At 45.5% G+C, this 25231-nt stretch overlaps 1 protein-coding gene and 1 pseudogene across 6 annotated transcripts; one reads left to right on the forward strand and one right to left on the reverse strand.

Annotated features, from left to right (window-relative positions):
• Positions 1–13: 13 nt before the first annotated feature.
• ppp4r4 (protein phosphatase 4, regulatory subunit 4) lies at positions 14–25216 on the reverse strand. 6 transcript variants are annotated; one of them, XM_087852595.1, is made up of 25 exons: positions 24166–25216; positions 16912–16985; positions 11570–11672; positions 11309–11456; positions 10807–10880; positions 10311–10417; positions 10115–10222; positions 9810–9931; positions 9590–9712; positions 8831–8973; positions 8622–8741; positions 8401–8478; positions 8176–8259; positions 7940–8113; positions 7729–7834; positions 7474–7621; positions 7249–7393; positions 7103–7141; positions 6942–7013; positions 6803–6860; positions 6651–6728; positions 6496–6586; positions 1998–2059; positions 1555–1915; positions 14–943 (listed from the first exon to the last, which is right to left on the reverse strand). In XM_087852595.1, exons 1-25 carry the CDS (start codon positions 24271–24273, stop codon positions 898–900), a joined length of 2772 nt encoding a protein of 923 aa, XP_087708721.1. In that variant the 5' UTR covers positions 24274–25216; the 3' UTR covers positions 14–897. The 6 variants fall into 6 exon arrangements, with proteins under 6 accessions (XP_087708721.1, XP_087708720.1, XP_087708722.1 ...); XM_087852594.1 differs by having other exon boundaries at positions 6803–6866; XM_087852596.1 differs by having other exon boundaries at positions 6803–6866; positions 11309–11496; positions 24166–24268.
• LOC148098533 (uncharacterized) lies at positions 12800–14206 on the forward strand (annotated as a pseudogene).
• Positions 25217–25231: the final 15 nt, after the last annotated feature.

Raw genomic sequence — 25231 nt, forward strand, 5'->3', positions numbered from 1 at the left:
TTCTGATCTTTGGATCATATGAACTTTTATTGAAATGACACTATGAGAGAAGCTCAGAGAAAAAAGTCACAGGACAGCAGCTGAAACCTTTTACCCAGGGGTGTCAAACTTAAATGAGCTGTGTGCCACTCCTGGCACTGTCGTCTCATTGGAGGGCCACTTTAATGTTCAAGTAGTACAAAACAAACAAACAAACAAGAAAACACCCACAAATATTTCCTAATATGTAGTGTTTGTTTGGTTTTTAAAAAAAATTCAAATATTGTATAACAAGACAATTTTTTTTCTCTCTCTTAACTGACTGAAGCCTTTCATTGAATGACCAAATAAACATGTTGGTCCTCTCTTTCTGGCTAGACATGTGGCAGCACTTCTGCTATCATTTTGTTCATATTTAACAGAATAAAAATGCAGTGTACACATTAGTTTTTGACTCTCACTGAACTAACACAGCCAATCCCTCAGCGTGTTTGTACTCTGGTCACATTGCCTTGCTGTCCATTTTTGGCTTTTTAAAGAACTTGTTTTAACATTGCACTCAACAACAAACAAATCCTCCCTAACAAAAAAAGTAACTTCACGGATCAAACTGCATTATATTTCTTCACATTAACATAGGGAGCTGCAAGTGGCCCCCGGGCCACAAGTTTGAGACCCCTGCTTTAACCAATAAGAACACAGCAACAATTTGTGGGTGGACTCTTTTACTGAATCAATCAGGTGGCAGGATGAGATCATCAGTCTACACAGTTCTCAATAGATACAGGTAGAATCAGACTCTCCTGTCTCTGATGAGGTCCTGATGTAATCTGGGTAATGTCCTGAAGCTGAATGGAAACTCTTTTCTGAATGCTGACTGGCTAATGGCCTGGTGGAGGTATGATGATGCCATCATCTTCAGTCTCGTCCCGATTGTACGCTGAAAGAGTTCGACTTCCTGTTTCTGCAAAATATGAGAAAATGAAACCAGATCAGACTTCTTACTCAGTAGCCCTGAGATCAGCTGATCAAAGGTCAATCAATAATCAATAACTTTATTGCTCTGCGTTCATCTGTATGGGCAAAGAAAACCGCCATCATGGTGGTTAGAAAATAAAAGGTGGGGCCTCCAAAGGAGCTGAATTCTGGATCATGGTGAAGGATTTATGTTTAAACTTTAAACAGGAGTGTAATGGGAAAAGACAATAAAGTGTAGATAAAAAATAAACTGTGGATCAAACAGTTTACGATGTGGTTCTTATCTCATGGTAATTCTGTGATGTCCACAGATGGCTGTTTCTGTCCTCTAATAGATTGACTACTGAAAACTTTGGACAGTCACCGAACTTTAAACCATTGTTTAATGTTTGCAAAGATTTAAACATCAGTAGATATTTGCCCTTACATTAACTGTCCTTACATTAACTGTATGGAGGAAGAAATAAATAACAGAGCTCTCTGAAAGTTATCCTCAATTATCCTCAAAACTGTTTGGTCCCAAAGCACCTGAACTCACTTTTTCTAATTCCATGTTGTGGAACAGGACCCAGGTTTATGCTAGAACAAAGAACTTACATGGATAGCTTCCTGGACTGGCCTTCCTTCATGCCGCACCCCCGATCCATTGTTTTACTGCGCTGATCCAAGGTACTGGTCCTGTGGTCTCTCTGCTCTAGAGTACTGGTCCTGTGGTCTCGCTGATCCAAGGTACTGGTCCTGTGGTCTCTCTGGTCCAATGTACTGGTTCTGTGGTCCATTATATTGTTCCTGTGATCCATGTTACCAGTCCTGTAGTCAAGTGTATTAGGCCTGTGGTCTCTCTGGTCCAGAGTACTGGCCCTGTCCAGGAGACTAGTAGTGTTGCTACGGATCAGGACTGGCATGGAGGAGGCAGACTGGGCTCCCATGCTGAAGTGAGCTGTCCTTAAAGAGTCATCTGTAAGAGACATGAAAACAGTAAAGACACTCATATAGAGACTGACTCTGAAGTTGATCAGGCCTGAGTGTCAGTAAGCTACCTTTACTGGTCAACATGGAGGCCTTCCCAGATGCAGATCCACTGCTCAGCTCTTTGACCTTCCTGAAACACACAATTGATAAATCAACTAGAATATAATGGACTTCTGGAACCTGACGCCAACACACCCATTCTCAAACCGATGGATGCATCAGAGTCAGGTTGGATTTTGGTGTCTTTACAGAAGATACATAACCATTACTGTTTTGAAAATGTGAAGCTGGGTGTGCTAGCTAGCAAAGTGTGGAGTAAGGTCTTTCTCAGAGCTTGTTTAGAGTTAAAAAAAAAGTTTCTAATTAAAAGAGCTAATTTTATACAAACCAACCTAAAAATTTTCCAACACACACAAAGACACTAACAAGATACATGTTCATCTGTGGATTAATCAGTGCCATAGAATTATAAGTCTTTACAGTCCAAATTAATGAAAATACAGTCCAAATCAAAAGTTTAAGACCACTTAAAAATGGCATAAAATCGCATTTTGCATTGTTGGATCTTAACAAGGTTCTAAGTAGAGCTTTAACATGCAACAAGAAGAAATGGGAGTGAGACAAAACATTCTTTGAACATGCAATTTATTGAAAACAACGCCTAAACTGAAACAGGCTGTTTTACAGCTGATCAAAAGTTTAAGACCACACCTGCAAAGAACCCCGTAAACCCCCCAAAACAGAAATCAAATTCCAAACATGAACTCAGTAATGAGTAGCTTCACCGTTATTGCTGATCATTTCAAATATTCGTTGCAGCATGCTTGATGCAAGAGTTTCCATGAGGTGTCTGGGACCATTCTCCAAGTGGTGAAGACGGCCACACGAAGGGCATCTACTGTCTGGAACTGTTGTCCATTTTTGTTAACTACCCTTGCCATCCATCCCAAAAGGTTCTCAATTGGATTTAGATCAGGGGAACACACATGATAGTTCAAAAGAGTGATGTTATTTTACTGGAAGACGTACCTTGTCCTGCGGACATTGTGTACTATAGCATTGTCTTGATGAAAAATACCGATCATTAGTACACAGACGAGTGCTCTCAGTCATGAAGGATGCTCTCTGCAACATCTGGACATAGCCAATGGCCGTTTGACGCTCCTGCACCTCCTGAAGCTCCATTGTTCCACTGAAGGAAAAAGCACCCCAGACCATTATGGCGCCCCCTCCACTGTGGCATGTAGAAAACATCACAGGTGGGATCTGCTTGTCATGCCAGTAATATTACAACCATCAGGACCATGAAGGTTAAATTTTTTCTCATCAGAGAATAAAACTTTCTTCCACCTTTCAATGTCCCATGTTTGGTGCTCTCTTGCAAAGTCCAAATGGTCAGTTCTGTAGCATTCAAGGAGACGAGGCCTTTGAAGACATTTTTTGTTTTTGAAGCCCTTCAGTCTCAGATGTCATCTGATGATTATGGGGCTGCAGTCGGCACCAGTAACGCCTTAATTTGGGTCGAGGATCTTCCAGTGTCTTGATGGACAGCCAATTGGATTCTCCAGCTCAGTGCTAGTGAAATTTATTTGGGTTTTCCACTTGACTCTTCTGCTCCATAAATCTCCTGACAAAAAATGACAATGAATCCACATTTTTGGCCTTTTAAAGGCATGTGGTCCTAAACTTTTGATCAGCTGTAAAACAGCCTGTTTCAGTTTAAGCATTGTTCTCAATAAATTTAATGCTCAAAAAAATGTTTTGTCTCACTCCCATTTCTTCTTGTTGCATGTTGAAGTTCTACATGGAACCTTGTTAAGCTCCAGCCATACGTAATATGAGTTTTTGCCATTTTTCAAGTGGTTTTAAACGTTTGATCAGGATTGTATGAAGCAGGGACCCTGACATTACACACAGGATACTGAGATGGTGTCTACTGCTACCCCTGATAAGGTACCTGTTGAATATCATTTAGATAAGAAGGTATCGGGTCCGCGAAATCTTCAACGCACACCTCTGGAAGAGCTTCAACAGCATTCCGAGGGAGACTGGGGACATTGAATCCAAATGGACTGTGGGACTCCGGAGGCAGTCGACAGGTATCGACAGGCCAAGCGGAATGCGGCTCGGGCAGTGGCTGAAGCAAAAACTCGGGTGCGGGAGGAGTTCGGAGAGGCCATGGAAAAAGACTTTCGGACTGCCTCGAAGAGATTCTGGCAAACCGTCAGGCGTCTCAGGAGGGGAAAGCGGTGCTCTACCTGCACTGTGTATAGTGCTGGCGGAGCGCTGCTGACGTCGACTGAGAAAATTGTCAGGCGGTGGAAGGAATACTTCGAGGACCTACTTAATCCCACTGACACTTCTTCCGAGGAGGAAGCAGAGTCTGAGGATGAGGGGAATGACCCGCCAATTTCCGGGGGCGAGGTCACTGAGGCAGTTAAACAACTCCTTGGTGGCAGAGCCCCTGGTGTTGATGAGGTCCGCCTCGAGTTCCTGAAGGCTCTGGACGTTGTAGGGCTGTCCTGGTTGACACGCCTCTACAATGTTGTGTGGAGATCAGGGGCGGTACCCCTGGACTGGCAGACCGGGGTGGTGGTCCCCATCTTTAAGAAGGGAGACCGGAGGGTGTGTTTCAACTACAGGGGGATCACACTCCTCAGCCTCCCTGGGAAAGTCTATGCCAGGGTGCTGGAAAGGAGAGTTTGTCTGCTAGTTCAACCTCGGATACAGGAAGAACAATGCGGTTTTCATCCTGGTTGCGGAACTCTGGACCAGCTCTTTATCCTCTCAAGGATACTTGAGGGTGCATGGGAGTTTGCGCAACCAGTCTACATGTGTTTTGTGGACTTGGAGAAGGCATTCGACCGTGTCCCTCGGGGTGTCCTGTTGGAGGTGTTGCGGGAGTATGGGGTGTCTGGCCCATTGCTATGGGCCATTCGATCCCTATACAACCGTTGCAAGAGCTTGGTTCACATTGCCGGCAATAAGTCTGACTCGTTCCCGGTGGGTGATGGGCTCCACCAGGGCTGCCCTTTGTCACTGGTTCTGTTCATAATTCTTATGGACAGGATTTCTAGGCGCAGCCAAGTGGTGGAGGGCTTTCACTTCGGTGCCCTCAGAATCTCATCTCTGATTTTTGCGGATGATGTGGTTCTGTTGGCTTCAACGGGTGAGGGCCTCCAGCTCGCACTGGAACGGTTCACAGCCGAGTGTGAAGCAGCGGGAATGAGGATCAGCACCTCCAAATCTGAGGCCATGGTTATCAGCCGGAAAAGGGTGGAGTGGACTGACTTCCTGCCCCAAGTAGAGGAGTTCAAGTATCTCGGGGTCTTGTTCGCGAGTGATGGGAGAAGGGAGCCGGAGATTGACAGATGGATTGGGGCTGTGGCTGCAGTGATGCGGACGCTGCACCCGTCCATCGTGGTGAAGAGCGAGCTGAGTGTAAAAGTGAAGCTCTCAATTTACCGGTCGATCTACGTCCCTACCCTCACCTATGGCCACGAGCTGTGGGTAGTGACTGAAAGAACGAGATTGCGGATACAAGCGGCAGAAATGAGCTTCCTCCGAAGGGTGGCTGGCCTCTCCCTTAGAGATAGGGTGAGAAGTTCGGCCATCCGGGAGGGGCTCAGAGTAGAGCCGCTGCTGCTCCACATTGAAAGGAGCCAGCTGAGGTGGTTCGGGCATTTGACAAGGATGCCTCCTGGGCGCCTCTTGGGTGAGGTGTTCCGGGCATGTCCCACCGGGAGGAGGCCCCGGGGCAGACCTAGGACATGCTGGATAAAGCGGATGAAGATGGATGGATGGATGGATGATATCGGGTCTTCAAGATAAGATGGAGCATGATTATTCAAGACTTTTATGTGTTAAGTAAGGATTTTAAGCTTGATTCTGGAAGCCAGTGAAGGGAAGCCAATACAGGAGAAATATGCTCTCTCTTTCTAGTCCCTATCAGTACTCTTGCTGCAGCATTTTGGATTAACTGAAGGTTTTTCATGGATAATGAATTACAGTAGTCCAGCCTTGAAGTAATAAATGCATAAACTAGTTTTTTAGCGTCACTCTGAGACAGGATATTTCAAATTTTAGAGATATTACACAAATGGAAGAAAGCAGTCCTAAATATTTGTTTAATATGTAAATTGAAGGACATATCCTGGTTAAAAATAACTCCAAGGTCCTCACAGTGTTACTGGAGGCCAAGGTAGTGCCATCCATTGTTTATCTCTTGCCATAAGGATAATGTTTATATAATTTTTTGTCAATGTCATAGCTGTAATTGCAAGTGGAATCTGTTACTTTTTATTTTATTTAGTTGAAATGGTGCTGATTTTATTTTGAAGGTCAAGCTTGCCTAAACAATTATTGCACTGCTCGTGTGTGAGAGTGAACATATATAATATTCACAGTTGGTCACAGATGAGATCTTTGTATAGCAGAATTCAAACCTCAGGCTAGACTCAGACTGACCTTTGTATCAGCCTTGTTAATACAGAGACACACATTTTTTCTGTGCTGCAGAAGGTTTATGTAACTAAGGGTGAGGGTGGAGGAAGTTGATGTTCTTACAGAGATCTGTCTGAGGTCACAGGTTTAGATGTCGTTGGCTGACTGGTGAGGGACCGACTCCGGGACAGCTTTGCCTTTCTCATCTCTTTACCTGCACAGAGAGGAGATCATCATCACCGTCATCACCATCATTAACATCATCATCATCGTCTCACCATAGGAGGATGAGGCGCCTGCAGATGAGGACACAGACATGGACTTGGTGGCAGATAGATTGGTCTTGCTGTCTCTTCCTGTCAAAGAAACATGGTTTACAGACTGAACTGCAGGTCTAAATTTCTGCTGAGACTCCCCCCCCCCAGCTTACTTTTTCTCTCTGGGTGTTTGTCAGAGTTCAGTTTTCCTTCATTCTGCTGCCTCTCCAGCTGTTCCTGACAACACAAAGACGTTTTTATAACAAAGCAAGGCAGCTCAGGCTGTAGTCTAGTAGCAGGTCTCAGACTCACCATCTCCAGCAACAGCGTCTCCTCCTTCTCCTTCTTCTGGTCCAACAAGTCCCTCTCCTGCCTCTTATGAAACTGTCCACAGACACAAGACATGAAGGAGGTTAGAGGTCAGCAGTAAACCTGTATTCTCATTTCAGCTCCATGTTAAAGCAACTTCTTACAGGTTCTGAGAGGTCTAGTTTGTCCAGTTCCAAGACTGTCTGGAAAAGACGATGGAAACATTGATCACCTTCATCAACAACACAGTCAGAATCTGAAGTCTGCAGACCTGAATATCTGGACTAGTCTGGACTCTGGTAGGCGTTACCTTGCGAATCATGGCCACCACATCTTTGTCTTTCTCTTTGCAAAGCAGCTTCTGGACGCAGAAGTCAAGTTTCTGTAGCAGCTGTTTGTCAGCTGGCAGACGAAGCGAAGAACGCAACCTGGGCAGCATCTGGCACAGCTTGTACCTGAGAGCCAGACAGGTGTGTTTAGTAGGATGTCGGACAGATTTGCCAATGTCTCATTGGACAGAATGAGTATGATGTACCTGACATTGGCAACTGGGTCATGGACTAGCTCCAGTGCTGGAATCAGGAAATGTTTGTTGAAGTATTTTCTGGAGAAAATCTCTGTGGCAGTTTCACAAACATCTAGGAACCTCAGACGATGCCAGTAGCTGCGTCCCTGAGCCAGATCTGAAATTATCAGATTGTCAACATTTACATGTTAGCTGCATTCCTATTGATGTTCTGCTGTTCAAATATCAGAGTAAAAGCGCCAGAAGAACCAGAAATGTTCTGACCTTGTATGAGTCGCCCCATCATCTCCTGACGCTGCTCCTGTTTGCGGTTGTAGCGCAGGAATGTGCAGAATGTGCGAGCTGCCGCCTTCTGTACCGGCAACACTTTCTGCAACCAAAACAGCAGTGTTATTGTCACAGGTTCACCTGTGGGATGCTATGGGATGTTGTATGTAGCATGCTGTGACGTGGTGTGGCATGTGGCAGTGCTCACATTGGTGGTGAGGATAATGAAGATGCGAGGGGAGAAGCTCTGGTGTAGCAGCTCTCCAGGTAGCAGTCTTGCCAGGCAGCTATAACGTTGCAGCAGCTTCTCGTGAAGCCGCCAACGTAAGGAACGTCCAATCTTCTGTTCAGCTAACAGTAGTCCTGCCATCAGATCTGGGAACTTGATTAAAGGAAGTAATGAGAGATAAGCTAAAGTGAAAATGAAAACTTTTATTTTCTCACCTTGTTGTCCAGCGTCTGGTTCTCTCCTCGTGACAGAACTGCCTCCAAAGTTTCTTCTACATGAGTCATCAGAGCATCCAGCACCTCAAGAGAAAATCCAACATAACACTTTATTCAAATAAAACCTGATGTATGATTTTCTAAACTGTGACATCACGGAAAGTTATTGGCATTTGGCCCTAAATCCTGATTGGTGAAACAGTGATAGTGGGCATTGCCGCTCACCTCCAGTGCATCATCCTGAAGCAGACACAGAAGTTCTTTGTGGACCAGCTGGACTTTTGAACCAAGCAACTTGACCACCTGACAGCAAGGCAGGAAAGGAAGCAGTCAATCAGAGTGAGGCAATCATTTAGCAATTTTATTTGATCATTTATGTCTTTCTTTCTCAGCCAAAAGGCCCAATCCCTGAGGATAGACCATCTGGAATCAGGCCTGGATCTCACCTGGTGGAAACTGGCTGCTGCGCTGCGCCGGACACAGACCTCTGGGTCACTACAAAGACTAGAGAAAGAAGGGTACAGCTCCGATAGGAAATGAGCTGTGTCTGCAAAAACCACCATAGCCTGGATGGAGAGAACAGGAAGTGACCCCACCACCTAAAGAGCTGACGAACTGTGAGTGTTTGTCTGTGGATTTGTGTGCACGTGTGTACCGGCAGGTTGTAGCAGCAGTTGCAGCGGATAAGTGTGGATTCGTTGTTGCTATCAGTCTGGTTTCCATCAGTCTGCAGTCCAGTGGTACACATCTCCTTAAATGTCTGCAGTAAATGACTCTTCTGCTCATCTGACAGTGAGCCTGAAACACGATCATCAAACAGTATGATCCACAGAAGTGATCTAAAACAGTGTTTCAGATCACTTCTGTGGATCTCAACAGACTGCTCTTTTCAAGCACTCCTTCCAGGTTCCTGTCCCTCAGCAGGCAGTGTTCAGATATTCTGTAATGCTGGTGTTCTATAGGGGCAAGACTTTCACACCGGGTAACTTTAGAAGTGTAGAGCTCACTGAACTCCCAGACTTGCTGCTATTTGCAACCTTTCACATTCCTGATATGTCTTAACCTCCTAAGACCCAAACTCTTCCACGGCATGCGTTTTTAATTTCTCTTTGATATTTGGGTTGATTGGGACCTGATGAATGTAAAAACAAAGAATTACCAGATTTTTTTTTTTTTTACCTAATTTTTGTTTCTAAGAAAAATGAGAGCCACATATGAGGATATTCATTTAAAATTTCGATAGAACAGTAGCAGTATAATGTCCTCGTAAGTGGATATCAGGCCCTTGTAGAGCAAAATTGAGTATTTTGGTCTAAATAACCCAAAATGTGATGTCCATATATGTGGACACCAGGTCCTTGGAGGTTAACAAAAAATAATTTAAACAAATGACTTTTGTTTCTACTGGTCCTACCTGCCAATTCATTGCAGAGCTTCCCAAACTGGAATGACAAAGATGCCATAATTGCTTCATCCTCCTGCAGCGAGGCCTCACACACCGCCATCACCAAAGGAATGACAACGTGGAGTTGGTCATCTGAGAAGAAGAATTTTTAAACCAGCTGTTTACAAATACACACTGAATAGACTAAAATACTGGGCCACCTATGCATACTGCATGAAATCTGACTTACCGCTGTCCATCATCTCCATTAGGTTGATGATTGTGTCAAAGGCAGCAAGGCGGACACTGCTGTCCTCGTCTCCAGCAAGTTCCACTAGATCAGGAAGAAGCTCTGTCCTGGTGTCATCCACCCTGAAAGAAAAACAGCACATATGTTTGGTAGGTGTTGGGTTTTGTTTGATTTTTGGTTGCTTGGTTATTGTCTGGCTAGTGGTTGGTTAGTGGTGAGATTTTATCTGATCGGTGCAGGGCTTTTGATTGGTCAGTGTTGTGTTTTACCCAATGATTGTTTATTCAATATTTGCTTGCAATTACCCAGTGGCTCTCGCAATGCTCTCCAGCTGACGGCACATACAAGCTCGGACTTCAAATTCCGGGTCCTGACATAAAGAACGAGCCAAAGGCAGCAGCTCCTTCTTTACGCTGATGCACAGAAACAGAGTTAGTATTAGACCAAATGAGAGAACTCGTTGTATTATAATACTACAGAGTACTACATGCTGCAGCTCACATGTAGGAATCAAATTTGCAGGCAACTTTTCCTAAAATGCGACAGCTGGCCAGCCGAGCCTGAGGAGCGTGAGACAGCTGAGACTGATGTAGTAGGGGGTTCAGCACCTGTGGAGACATGCATTTCATTGACCATATAAATCTGGTAAATAATCAGTTCAAGTCAATTCTTTTGCAATTAAGCCTAATCTTAAAAGTAGAGATAGTGTCTGTCTCCCTCCTATTCTATTTTTAAATATTCTATGAACAACAAGTAAGCCTGCAGTGCGAGAGCGAAGTGCTCTAATGGGGTAATATGGTACTATAAAGTCATTAAGATAAGATGGGGCCTGATTGTTTAAGACATTGTATGTGAGGAGCAGGATTTTAATTTCTGAATTTAACAGGGAGCTAATGAAGGGAAGCCAAAATAGGAGAAATATGCTCTCTCTTTTTAGTCCTTGTCAGTACTCTTACTGCAGCATTTTGGATTAACTGATTAGCCAGCATTAACTGACCTCTTGTTTGATGGTTTCTTTGGGCAGAGCGTTGATAGATAATAGCAGAGTTTCCAGCCAGGCGTTGCTCACCACTGTCAATGAAGATGGCAAAATCAGTAACAAACAAGGCAACTTTGATGTCAGAATGTCAGATATACAGATGTTTTATACCTGTATGTTGGCAGTGTAAAAATGATGTCATCATTTATAAGCCATGGAATATTCTTAAAATCTGGAGCAAGCAAAAGTTGCTTTTATTGAATATTGTCTTTGGGGTATGAGGTTAGAGCCTTTCCCAGCTGTCATACGTACACCGTAGACTGGAAAAGTCCATCAAAGAATAACACCACAATTATAGCACTTACACAAAAATCGCAACCACACACCTTCTCATCAGGACCTACAGATCTCTACAGGGAGAAAGGACCTGGACACATTTGAAACTATTATCAATGAAAGGAGCCCAGCAAACCAGGGTTTCTTTTTTTCTTGTTGTCACGTCTGAAGTTCAGGTTTTTACCTGTGTCTCTGTGGTTCAGGTGCAACAAGACAATCTTTAGGATGGAGTAAGTGTGGGTGTGGATCAGTATGATGTCATCTTGAAGGATGGTTAAAAATGACGCCGCTGCAGCCAGCTGGATTTCAGCTCCAGCTCCGTTCAAAACCTCCTGGGTCACACAGACAGGACAGGTTACCTGTAAGACACACCTGTACATTGCACCTGTCATTTTGTGGCCATACTCTGATGTCCTTGAAGTACAGTGTGACTGAGGTAACTTACCCGAACTTTTGGTACCACTCTACGAAATGTTTCAGCTGGATTCTGTCGAACGAGACTCGGGAGGTTACTGATGACACTGACCCTCTGCACCTCCTGACCAACACTGAGGAGCCGAGGGGAGACAGCGGGGATGCAGAGTTGACATAGAAGGGGAGACGGAGGGAAGAGAAAGGGGAGGAAAGAGGGGAGATAGAATGAGTAGTCAGAATGTTTCCAGGTCAGAAAGGTGTGGACTGGTCTATGGTAGCTGCTTTGCACTGTTCAGTTTCATCTTCTACTGCTGTTACTACTGCTGAAACACAACAAACTACTGCTCTTTATTTTAAGCAGGGAAAAGGGAAAACAACTAAGCAGCTAAAGCTGACTAGCCGCATGGAGGAAGATGTCTTACTGAGTCAATGTATGACACCATGCTAACACCATGCTCTAAAGCCTTAAACACAAAATTTGACGGGACTGCTCTGATCAGTGGTCACAACACTGTCTACCTGACTATATAATAAATGATCACAGTGGACATAGATAGCTTCTTTCACTGCTCTTTCAAACTTTGTCTTTGTTTTCCAGTTTGTGTCCCAGACGGTGGTGGGAGTCATAGTGTGGGCTTCAGGTAAGCTTCAGGTAAATTTCAATGTTGAGGTTTCTATTCTCTTCAATGCACACGGCGCAGTCCAAAAACAGCAAACTATTATCCTTTGTGTCTTCCTGGTGAACCTTGTATCCACAGACTTATTGTGAGCAAAAGCACATTGTGCGCTGTCGATCCTACAATAATATTCAATATTTAGTATTTACTGTTATATACACAGATTATCGCGATGATGTTGTTTATTATATTGCTCTCTTTTTTTTGCTTGTTTTCTCTTTTTTCTTTCTCAACAGGTGATCCAGGTGATTGATATATGTATTTTTTTGTCTGTTTGTTTTGTTGGTTTTTGTTTTTTTGCCCTTTATCACCGTTCCTCTTCCCTGCCGTTTTTCTTTCCCTACCTCTCTTTCTTTCTCCCTTTTCTTTCCCCTGTCCCATGTGTAGCAAGTGAAAATAGAATAAAATAAACAATTGTGGTGGACCACTGGAGGGCTCCACTCACACCCAGTTCTCAGGAAGTGTTTTTGCTGTGTTTTGGAGGGAAAAGTATTCAGTTGTGTGGTGATGAGTAATAAACGAGCAGTGTTAATCAAGAGCTCTCGTGTTCGTCTGTGTTTACCTCCACATTGGTGACCCCTGACTCGAACATGCTGCAGTCCGATGGTGGCACCAACTCCGCTCTGGATGCATCAGCAGCCGCCAGCCCTCTGCCTCCGGCTGCAGCTGCGTTTGCTGTGGCGCTCGAGCTGCCGGACTTTTGGCTTCACGATCCCCCGTCGTGGTTCGTGCACGTGGAGGCTCAGTTCGCCCTTCGTGGCATCTCGGCTGACGACACGAAATATCACCATGTGGTGGCCTCTCTCGACCCACTAGCCACCCGTTGTGCGTTGGCTCTCTTCCGGGACCCACCCACCTGAGGGAAGTACGCCGCCCTTAAGGAGCTGCTTCTTCGGCGCTATGCCCTCTCCGACGCAGAGCGAGCCGAGAAGCTCCTCTCCCTCTCAGGCCTGGGTGGCGGTACGGCTCTCGAACTGATGGAGCACATGCTATCCTTTCTCGGACCGGTCGACGGGGGATTCCTCTTCACCCACATCTTCCTCCGACAGCTGCCGGCGGCCGTGAGAGCCGGCCTCGCCAACTCTCCGCTTCTGGGCACAAAGGATTATCGCTCCCTGGCTGAGGACGCGGATCGTATTCTCCTGGCTACCCGCACTTTCCACGATCACGACCTAGTTTCAGCCTCGCCGGCAGCGCCTTCCACTTCCCCGCTGACCTGCCCCAACGTATCCGATCCTTCGCTGATGGCAAAGATCGCGGCACAGCGACACCACGGACGGGACCTCTGTTTCTACCATCAGCATTTTGGCGCCGGAGTGCGCCGCTGCCTGTTGCCTTGTGCCTGGGACGCGGGCCCCACCAGCGCGCTGTAGCGGCCGCGACCGCTGGCGACAAAGAAAAACTGCTCTTCATAGAAGACTCGCGCTCTGGGAGATGTTTCCTGGTCGACTCCGGCTCCCAGAACAGCCTCCTTCCCCCGTCTGGAGCCGACAGTTTAGCAGCGGGCTGCGGACCGCAGCTTATTGCGGCTAATGGCTCTCCCATCGCAATGTTCGGGGAAAGGTTCGTGACTGTTTGTTTTCATGGTCGGGATTTCCAATAGACCTTTGTTGTTGCCGCTAGCTCTGTACCTATTTTGGGCGCCGATTTTCTTTGTGCCCACGGACTGCTGGTCGATGTCGCTAACAGACGCTTAATCGATGCCCTGTCTTTTTCTTCAATACCCTGTTTCACTCGCGCCATCGAGCCCCTGAATCGGGCTAATTTAGTGACTTCAGGGAATGTTTTTCAGCGTTTGCTCTTGGAGTTCCCTTCACTGACTGTTCCTAATTTCTCGAACACGGTAACAAAGCACAAGGTTGAACATTAATCGTCAACCCCTCCAAGTGCCAGTTCAGCTTGCCGGTTCTGGATTTCTTGGGCCACCGCATTTCCGCTGACAGTGTGGTTCTGTTGCCAGACAAGGTCCGGGCCGTTTCGGCTTTTCCGCGTCCCACGTCCGTTAAAGCGCTGCAGGAGTTCTTGGGGATGGTCAATTTCTACAACCGCTTTCTCCCCAGAGCTGCGCACCTGCTGCAGCCTCTCTATGCTGCCTTGAAGGGTAAAACAGCTAAGGACCCGATTAATTGGCTCCCTGAACGCATCCAGGCATTTTCTGGGGCCAAGACCACGCTGGCAAACGCCACCCTGCTGGCCCACCCATTTCCATCGGGGCGCAGTGTTAGAACAGCGGGTCTCCGGTGTCTGGCAACCGCTCGCTTTTTTTAGTCGCACGCTTAGGGACAGTGAGCGCAAATATAGCGTTTTTGACAGGGAGTTGCTGGCCCTGCACCTCGCGACGCGGCATTTTCATTTTTTTCTCGAGGGTCGGAGCTTCACCGCGTACGTCGATCATAAACCCTTGACATTCGCGATGTCCAAGGTCTCTGATCCGTGGAGCGGGCGCCAGCAGCGCCAGTTGGCAGCCATTTCCGAGTTCACAACTGACATTCAGCACGTGGTAAGTAAGTCCAACTGCGTGGCTGACTGTCTATCCCGCGTGCTGGTTTCTCCCGTTTATGTGGGCATAGACTTTGAGGATATGGCCGCTGACCAACAGGCCGACCCGGACGTCCTTGCCCTTCGGTCTGCGCAAACGGGCCTTGTACTGGAGGACAGACCCGTGCGGAACGGCGGGCCTAGCCTGCTTTGTGATGTTTCCACCAGCCATCCACGGCCTGTAGTTCCCCTTTCGTGGCGTCGTTGCGTTTTCGACTCCGTACACGCCCTCTCTCATCCAGGCGTCTGGGCCTCGGTCAAGCTGGTCAGCTCTAGGTTCGCTTGGCCGGGCCTTCGTAAATCGGTGAAAGACTGGGCAGCCGCGTGCATCCCATGCCAACGTGCTAAGATCCATAGGCACACACAGGCGCCCCTTGAATCCTTCCGTGTTCCAGGGAGGCGTTTTGATCATGTGCATGTGGATCTGGTTGGTCCTCTGCCGCAGTCACAAGGTTTCACGCACCTTTTGACTGTAGTGGACCGCACAACCCGCTGGCCCGAGGCAGTGCCTCTGGCGTCCACTACAGCAGCAGCAGTGGCCAGGGTATTTTTGTCAATGTGGGTTTCGCGTTTCGGTCCCCCCGCCGACATCACCTCAGACAGGGGCCCCCAGTTTGTTTCCGAGCTTTGGTCTGCCATGGCTGACGGCCTGGGGGGTCAAGGTCCACCAAACCACTGCGTACCACCCGCAGGCCAACGGGATGTGCGAACGTTCCCACCGGTCGCTTAAGGCTTAAGTTCCGTGCTTCTCTCACAGATGGAAACTGGGTTGACCGCCTTCCATGGGTTTTACTGGGGTTGCGCTGCGCGGTTAAAGAAGATCTCGGGGTTTCCCCGGCTGAACTTGTCCTCGGTCAGCCCCTCCGGGTCCCTGGGGAATTCTTGCCCGAGAGCCCACCCCCGTGCTTCGCTCCCTCTGTGCTGTCTCTCCGTCCCCCAAGAGACTTGTTTTCTCTTCCTGGCCCAGTGCACCATTGTCTGCCCGACCTTTGTTCCGAGGTCATTGGACTCTTCCCAGTTTGTTTTTGTCAGGCATGACGCTCATAGGCCTCCGCTGCGTCCACTGTATGACGGCCCCTTTAGGGTTATTCAACCGGGCCGGAAGCATTTCCTTTTGGATTTTGGGGGTCAGCAGGAGGCTGTTTCTATTGACAGACTTAAACCAGCACATGTGCTTCTGGATGATCAGATGGTGCCAGATCAGGCCCCCCGCCATGGCTGCCCGCCTTCCACTGGACTGGACAACCCTGCTTCTTCCTCTGGGAGCGCCCCCCACCTGGCGGGGCCTGAGCTATCTTCAGCTTTTCCTGACCGTCCATGCCAGCCTGGCCCTCAGGCTCGTTTCCCCTCCGCCAGCTCTCCACCTCCCCGGTTCAGCCGTTCTGGACGTTTAATTAAAGCAAGGGTTCTGGACTCAATCAAATAGACCAATACGGCAAGGCCGGGATGGTCCATTTGGTAAAGTAAATCCATTGGGCATCTTTCTTTGCCTTTAGACAATAATTCTGATGGCAAAAGAACCAAACGGGACAGGCCGGGGGGGGGGAGTTCTGTTTCTTTACTTAATACTTTACTTAATATTTATTTGAGAATAATAAAAAATATTGTTGATTTAAGAAATAACAAGCAAACAAACAAAGATGACCTGAACAGGGCAGGTTTATGGGTTCAGATCTGCGCCAGACTCCAGTCTGAGTCCTGTAGACTCAAGTCCTGTTTATGAATGAATTCAGTGAACAAATTTAAACCCTCTGGGATTGGACTGCTGATTACTTCCATTGTTCAATTAGCTCCGCAGTTTACTGGATCACAGCAAAGGAGGACGGGTGGAGGACAACGCTTTCAGCTCCACCCAAGGCATCCAGAAATCCACATACCTACAAAAGCTTTTGTATTTGTTCTTTACTGTAAACATAGCTGAACTTATTTTAACCTTTAACTCATTGTAACCTATTTAACTTAGAGAAAAAGAAACTCTGTGGCAGGTTAAAAAGGATTATGGTAACAGTCTCAGCTTGAACTCTGCTCCAGTTTCTTCATTTCCCCACAGGAATGAACAGATCTGCACCTGGAGCTGTCTGACAAACCTGGGGCACTAGGTGGGGTTTCAGTTTGAAGTGCTGTGTTGACCTGCGCATAAACCTTTGCTGAGACTCACCTGAGGAGGTAGACAGCTCTCTCAATGTCATTTAGGTCTTCATCCACAGTCAGCTGATCAATCTCTTCTGCAGTCTGATGGGAAAAACAAAAATACAAAGTCAGCTGATCAGAGTCACCTGTTTGATATGATTGTGCTGTCCTTAGGTGAGCTTTAATGACAGTTGACCCAACACAGACCCTAATCATATATGAGACCATCAGAGGTAAATATGACATTAAAAATCTCTAAAACTGCATTCAGCTTATGAAGCGTAGTCTTCGTAAGATTACATCTTTGTGTCTGCAGTCTCTGGTGGTCTTTCCTGACAACCTCTGTGGTGGATATGCAAATGTGACTCCAGGAAAATGTTTGTCGTGAGGTTGAGCTTAGACTGACTGACTTCTAAATTCTTCTAAATTCTGTTCCTTGGGACTACTTGTTTTAGTTTTTGAGGCATTTGGAGTGGGGAAAACACCAAACAAGGTGATCATTATAATGATCACCTTGTTTTCATGCAGTTGCAGCACATTGGAAACAGTTGTGTTGGGACATGGATTGGGATCATTTTTTGAGAACATTGAGTGGTAGGATGTAAAAGCAAAAAAATAATGCATTATAATGAGCATGCGCAAACTTGCAGGAAACAAGCACAAGAGCAGTTTATGGGAGGAAAGAATTTGATTGGACAATTAGGGTCATAAGGTCACTGCCTCGGTGAGAGTGATTATGAGTACGAGAGGATCCCAGAATCAGGTCTGAGCAACAGTTAGGAGTTCAGAGGTCAGTTAAGGGCTATACATATGTGAGGGAGGAGGGGGTAGTATTTGTTAACAGTCTGAATGGCCCAGTGGAAGAAGCTGTTTGAGAGGTGCTTGTATGCACAATAAATTTCTGGTGCAGAGATGTGGGGGTCTGATTTATTTGACTAAACAAGGGGGCTCAAGCTCCCATAAAGTAGGGCAAAATATTTTTTATCGGAAAAAATATGATTCATGCCATAGAGTAACTATTACTACAAAGGTCCCACAGGGTAGTAATAATAAATAACGTTAACTGCATGTTAGCACAGTAAGTACTAATACAGTAAAATTACTTCTCTGTAAAGTACACATTTTGCATTAAAATGTTTGCTGTCATCATATGATAACATGACAAGGTGTGAGAAGTTAATGATAAGTCTGTGATATTGCCTGCCACACAGACTAAAGCTAATCAGACCTCTGAGAGACCTTTGTCAAAGATCATAGCCACAGCCTTTTAAGGACCTGGGTATTAATACCTGTGGTAACTACAACCAAAAAAACAAAACAACACAAAAAAAAACCCCACCTGTGCTTAGAGCAAGCCATAAAGAATGAGAAACAGCAACTCCAACTCTGACCCTATGATTCTCAGCTGGAAAAAACAATGGAGTGCCCACTCCGGGTCAGGGATGAGTTCAAGTATCTTGGGATCTTGTTTATGTATAACTGTATAGATTAGTGTTTCCCAACCACTGTGCTGTGGCACATAGGTGTGGCGTGAGAAATGATTAGGTGTGCCGTGGAAGATTATCTGGTTCCACCTGATTGGTACTCTGAGCAATCGGTGTAACAGGCAGAACAATTACATTCTCTTCCACTAGAGAGCAGTACAACTCCCTGCTCTAATTAAATGGGTTGCCAACTGCCAGTAAAACAGGCGAAGATGAAGAAGAAATTAACCCTTTAACTACTGCACCAAGATAAAAAGCAATGGAAAAATATTTTGTTTGTATTCCTTATTGACTTGAGTGAGTAATAACAACAATCATTTATTTTTCAATAGACCCTATAGTTTTTAAAATACTGACCTCTACTAAATGAGATGCCACTTAATGGTTTACGTATTTGTCATGCAAACACAAGTACAGTAGAATTTACAGTTGAAGAAAAATCAAATAAAGTGCCAAATTATAATTAAATTAATAACAAAAACTATCCAGGGCATTGGATACAGATTATTTCAAGTAGCATGCCAGCAAACATTGCTGGTTTTTATTCCATCAAAGGAAAGTATTATATCAAAAATTATCAAAAAATATTTTTAAATCTGCAACTAAAAAAAAAGTGCAAAACACTCACATTCAGGCCATTTCTGATTGAATGCTACTGTGCAAAATCATTTTTGCTTTGCAAAAAAATAAAACAAAAACAGTGCAAATCTGGTTTGTTGACTTGGTTCAGACACAACCAGGTGGAACCTTTTGAGAGCCATTGGTTTCTGGTTCTGTAGGGCACAGGAACTCTTGTAGACCAGGAATTCAAGTCAATGATGTATCCGAACAGCAGAATATGCCATCTCCTTAACTTGTAACTTTTAACTTATAACTTGTCTTATACAGGTGTAATAGCATATCAGAAAACTCAGTTCCTCCCATATGCTAATTATTTGTAAGGATGAGTGATGGGCATGCAATGGTGATCTTTGCGTTGGAGTTTTTGCTCCACCTTTTGACAGATGAAAGAGGCATGAACCCACAGGCATTGTTTAGAGGGTTGACACATTTGTTGTCAAACCATTTTACTGCAATTAGACCTTCTTCAGATCTGTAACCACAGGCTCCATGGCCCTTCTTCATTAGGTTTTGGTCTGCCATCAGGGGAGCTCCATCAGTGCAGTTTGGCCATACAGTACCAATGCACCTGATAGCCAAGGAGGTGTGCAAGTTCTGGGCCAAGCTGAAACTTGTGAAGAGCTGAGGTTCTTTTTATCAGTTTGCATAGTGCTTTTTACAACTTTCACTTCTAGAGGTAGCTTCTGTTCCTCTTCACTGAGGGCAACATATGCAAAGGGGACAGAACGTGGACGGAAGAAGTGTGGGGTGACATCACTGTTCACATGAATAGCAGCTTTCCAAACATGAGAAGCTGGTGAAGTACCAAGGGTTCAGAGAAGAGCTCAAGAAGATGTGGAGGGTGAAGGTAACAGTGGTCCAAGCAGTAATCAGAGCACTAGGTGTAGTGACTCCCAAGCTAGACAAGTGGCTCCAGAGATCCCAGGAACAACATTTGAGATCTCTTTCCAGAAGAGCGCAGTGCTAGTAACAGCTAAGATACTGCGCAGGAGCCTCAATCTCCCAGGCCTCTGGTAGAGGACCCGAGATTGGAGGATAGGGGTGAGAGGGGAATTTTGATTTTTTGGTTTTTTTTAAAGTTCCCATCTCGTCCTGTCAGCTTGAGGGTCCACCACTTCTATGTCTGGTTGGTTAGCCATCACCAACTTGTCTGTCTATCTGGAAGTCCGTCAGGATCTTAGCTCGGTCATTCTCGACCAGAGATGGGCAGTAATGCGGTACAAGTAACATGTTACTGTAATCCGATTACTTTTTCAAGTAACGAGTAATGTAAGGGATTAGTATTGCAAAAAAGTAATTAGATAACTGTTACTTTCCTGTAAGCACGCTGCGTTACTGTGTTACGAAACTGTTGTGATTTTGTTTGTGAGAGTGTCTCATGACAATGATGTAAGCACGTGCGGTGCACGTGGCAGCAACAGGCGTGTGTCGTTCAACAATGGATAATATGGAGTGTGGGAGAGAGTACAACCATGCAGCGTTTAAAGGTGGATGTACTGAAATTACTTTAAGTTTTAGTCCGTAAAAAGTGACAAAAACATTAGCGTCCGCTGTACACTCTGCGTGGGAAGAAAACTTCTTTCGACAGCAAAGAATTAAACTTCAAATCTCAAGCACCTAGCAAGCCGCCATGGGAGTGTGAAATTCACTGAGAAATCTCTAAATCCTCCCACTGACATGACACTGACAAACCTTCACCGGCCTCGCTCCTGCTAAATGGGTGAAAATGCATTTAAGAGCAACAGAACTTAGTGCCACTGAATCTTTGATTTTATTTATTTTTTGCTGTGTTTTACTTGAATCTATTTGAAAGAGCAAGTGTTAACACAAAACATTATTTTATTTTATATGCTGGAATATGCAGAAAATAGGTTTAAATGTTAAAAGATTTCTTCAAGTCAAAGACAGTTGCATATAATTGAATTTTTGCTTAATGCAGTGTCCATAAATTAAAAGATTAAAACTCATAAAACAATTTAAAAAAAAGAGACTTTCCATTTGATTCAATTTTATATGACGGATTATGCATAAAATATAGATCTGGGCTGAAAGGTCTATTGCTTTATTATGTATTCAGGTTGTGTATCGTGTTTTTAAAAATTAACTAAGTAACAAATTACTTTTGAAAATAAGTAATCAGTAAATTATTGGGATTACTTTTTTGGAGAAGTAATCAGTAATTAGTTACTAAATTACTTTTTTCAAGTAACTTGACCAACACTGTTCTCGACCACCCTAGGCAGTGTCTTCCATTTTTACCTTGGGACTTCCAGGCCATAAACAGATGTTTCTGTATACTATGCTAGCCACTTGGTTATGGCGTCCCATGTATGCCTTGCCTGCTAGCATCTTGCACGCTGCTGTTATGTGCTGGATTGTCTCTGGGACATCTTTACACAGCCTGCACCTGGGGTCTTGCCTGGTGTGATAGACCCCAGCCTCTATGAATTTTGTGCTTAGAGCTTGTTCCTGTGCTGCCATTAGTGATTCTGTGCTGTCATTCTGTCCAGCTTGGTACTGCCACTGGTAGGATTTCTCAGTATTAGGTAGTTCTTCTGAGTGTGGTACATGCTGTGCAGGGTCCTGTCCTTCTGTGATGGTTGTCCTCCTTCTTCCTCCCCTTTTTGGGTTTCTGCTGCCTGAGTTATTCACTGACCACACTATCATTCCAGACCTGCAGAGCTCCTTCTCCCTCTAACTGATTCAACATCACTGCCATAAAGAACACTTCAAGAAATCAGTCCTACTGTTCTCTATAAAGCCGTATATTAATTCTTCATTCTGTGACAGGTGAACACACCTGTCAGGCATAAGATCCCAAACATTATTTTGTATTATTTTCACGGTGTTGGCAAATTGTTGTTTATTGTGGACAGTACAATTTTTACTCTTTATTATGCTGATGCAGGACAAAAGTTTCCCTTGTGGGATCAATAAAATTCTCTCTCTCTCTCAGAGCTGATACTGATTTTCCTTCAGCCTCTTCTTTTTATTTAAAAAGATAGAAACACTCGTGTGAAACCTGAGCATAAAATTGATTTTTCAGCCACTAATGTACGCTGCTCTTGACAGAATGTTGATTTTTACCTGGCTGCATCTTTGTTACTAAATTACAGCCCATTGTTAATAAATCATCCTACAATTACAGGGATGAGGTCCAAAGACTGCTAGGGTAATGTGCAGACAACAACTTAATCCGTAACACCCCTAGACCAAAGAACTGATCATTGATTTCATGAGGGGGAAGTCCAACCTGCAGCCCATCTACGTCAATAGAGTGGGTGGGGAGGGTTTCCAGCTTCAAGTTCCTGGATATGTATATCAGAATCAGAATCAGAATACTTTATTAATTCTGATTCTGATATGGACACAATCTCCAAATGGAGCTCAAACACCTTGGAAATTGTGAAGAAGGCCTTTGAGGGTGCGGTGATGTATTGCATCTCTGTGTAGTTCTTGAGCTGCAGCATGGCACACAAGAAGGCATTAAGGCATATTTATAATTGAGCTATTTGTAAATATAAGAGCTATTTCTTATATTATGTCAACTTTGGATTATATAGTATTATTTACTGTCTGTTACTGTTATTGTCTTGGATCAACTGTAACCCACACAATTTCCTTACGGATTATTAAAGTATTCTGATTTAAAAGGGTCGCTAACATGGCCTAGAAAATCACTGAAGGACCTCTGTAGCATCCGCTGTCTCAAAAAGGCACGCAACATCTTGCAGGACTGCACAAACCCAGGACACCAGGTGTTTAAGCTTCTGCCCTCTGGCAGTTATCTTGTGTATATGGTATTTATTTATTTGCTTGTCTACATCATCACTGATCCCACCTGACCTGAAGTAAACATGACTCCTAAAGCCTGTAATACAACAAAGGACATTACTAATGATTACTAATGATCACTGAATATACAGAACCTTACACACACTTTGATCTGTTCATATAGATCAGGGGTGAGGAACTCCAGGCCTGAAAGGCCGGTGAACCTGCAGGTTTTAGATCTCACCCTGGGCCAGCACACCTGAATGAAATGATTAGCTCATTACAAGGCCTCTGGAGAACTTCAAGACATGTTGAGGGGGTTATTAGCCATTTAAATCGACTGTGTTGGATCAAGGACACATCTAAAACCTGCAGCACACCAGCCCTTGAGGCCTGGAGTTTCCCCACCCCTGGTATAGATCATAATCTTGAGCTCATACAGCGTTCTGCATTCATGCAGTAACAACTCAACAGGAAGTAGTTTTATTCCAGCTGTGTGATGTTCAGATCTCAGCTGTGAGTTTAACAGCTATAAAAACTATAAATATATCAACGGGTTATGGATGAAAGCACATCATTTCCCCAGGGATTATTAAAGTATTCTGATCCTGAAATGGAAAATGCAGTTATGATGAATGTTCTCATGATCTGCTTCACTTTGTTTAATATGTTGACTGTTTTCATGAACGATCAGATGCTATGAATTAAAATTTGGTGTTTTCTGCTCCCTTTCCTAAAGGATGCTCCAGTGTCTCCTCTGCTAAAGGAAGCAATAAAGGAAGCACTGAAGCTCATTTCCTTAGTGTTTGGGAAAATGGAACAGCTCTTGTTATGGGCGCAACACAGATACTTCCGGGTCACGTCTGTCAATGAGGAACTGTCCTGAGCATTCACACATGCAGGAAGGTCATAAGAGGACACGGAGAGGCTCACCTGAGGTCTGACTGACCACTGTCAACCATAACAACACATACACATGCACACAGTGCAAGTGTGTTTGTCGTCATCACATCAGCTTTCTCCCGTAAGAACACCAAAGCTCCGCCTCCTCTCTCAATGTCATCATGGTGAAACCCCGCCCACACAGCTACAGGTGTAAGAATCAGGCAGCGCGGTTATCTTTTCAGTTACTGATCAGTCATGATTAGCGACTGTCTTAAATTAGATCAGAGACAGCTTCACTCTGTTTCTCATGATTACTGGTTAATCGATCAGTTATCGGCCGTTTTTCTCGATGCACCTCAGACCTGTCTGTCTCTCTGCAGACAGACAGGCGGACAAACTGCGTCATGCTGCGGGTCTCCCTTCTGCTTCCTCCACTGAAGCTGCTGATCTTCCTCCCACTAACTCACCCTCCTCCTCATTACTTTACGTTTCTCTCTCTCTCACACACACACACCCACCTTCAGGCTCCTGCGGATCGGCCTCTCGATGAAGGCGAGTTCCTGCAGCTCCTCCAGCGGGCCACACAGCACGCCGGCCGGGCTCAGGGCCATCCTGCCGGGTAACATCTGGCTGTTAGAGGGGGAGCAGTCGTATCAGCTCCGACCATCCCTGTTGAGGGGGCGGGGGTTGCGGGGCTGTCACTAACCGTTTCCAAGGAGATCCCGGCTTGAGCTGAACGTCACTCCAGACTCCGTTCAAAAGTCTGACAAAGTCTCACGAACGCGCTCATTTGCACACGATGCAGGCTATCAGAGATCCCAAACAAAACCCGTCCACACACTCACGGCACGATCGGCGGTTCGGCGCTCACAGAACTGCGATTCCTCCAGAAAAATCCCCCGTAACATCCCAAACTGTCACACCGTTACCGGGATGTGTCACACGTTTCCAAGCAGATCCAGTGCAGCGCAGAGAAGCCGCAGCCAGACTGCGTGTAAAAAGCTCCAGTTAACTCTTTTATTCCCCGAGGACTCTTCATTCACACCACACTCAGTCCAAAAGTCCGCACACGGAATTTATTCGGAGTAAATCTAAAGACTGAATGTAGGAAACCGCACAAACCGGGCGCGGGATGAATCAGATGGACCTCCTCTCCGGTTCGGCGCACATCTCCAAATATTCTGACAAATTCCAGATCTTCTCCACCTGCTTCAGCTCCTCAGGGCTGCGGTGGGAGCGTCACGCAGAACTGCGGCTGCGCTCCTCCGTGCTCCTTCGAGTCCGTCATCCTCGACAGTGCACAACCGAACCGAATCACCCACTCTACGTTCAGTGCTGGTCTGTCATACGCAGACCGGTACCGGACAGCATCAAAGTTCACAGACGGTATCTGACTGATTTTCACACCAAAGGACGAAGAGGAGGAGGCTTCATCGCCGTGAGTGACCCGTGGGCATCAGAGCGGGCTGAGCGAACCTAAACGGAGTCATGAGGATGCAAGCCCGACCTGAACCGGGACCGAGAGATGAGCTGCAGGGCGTTAAGCTGGAGGCGCAATGCAGCAGCTGATCCGTCTCCATGGAA

This window comes from Neolamprologus brichardi, chromosome 15 (assembly GCF_056152115.1).
Source record: "Neolamprologus brichardi isolate AB-2024 chromosome 15, ASM5615211v1, whole genome shotgun sequence".
In the NCBI taxonomy this organism is placed as follows: Eukaryota; Metazoa; Chordata; class Actinopteri; order Cichliformes; family Cichlidae; genus Neolamprologus; species Neolamprologus brichardi.

Bases quoted from the DNA above. Each gene is read 5' to 3' on its own strand.
- ppp4r4 (XM_087852594.1), bottom strand. From the start codon at position 24,273: ATGTTACCCGGCAGGATGGCCCTGAGCCCGGCCGGCGTGCTGTGTGGC. The intron at 11,457-11,569 runs GTAAGTTACCTC...TGTGTGACCCAG, and splicing joins GAGTGGTACCAAAAGTTCGG to GAGGTTTTGAACGGAGCTGG. The intron at 7,622-7,728 runs GTCAGAACATTT...TGATAATTTCAG, and splicing joins GATGGGGCGACTCATACAAG to ATCTGGCTCAGGGACGCAGC.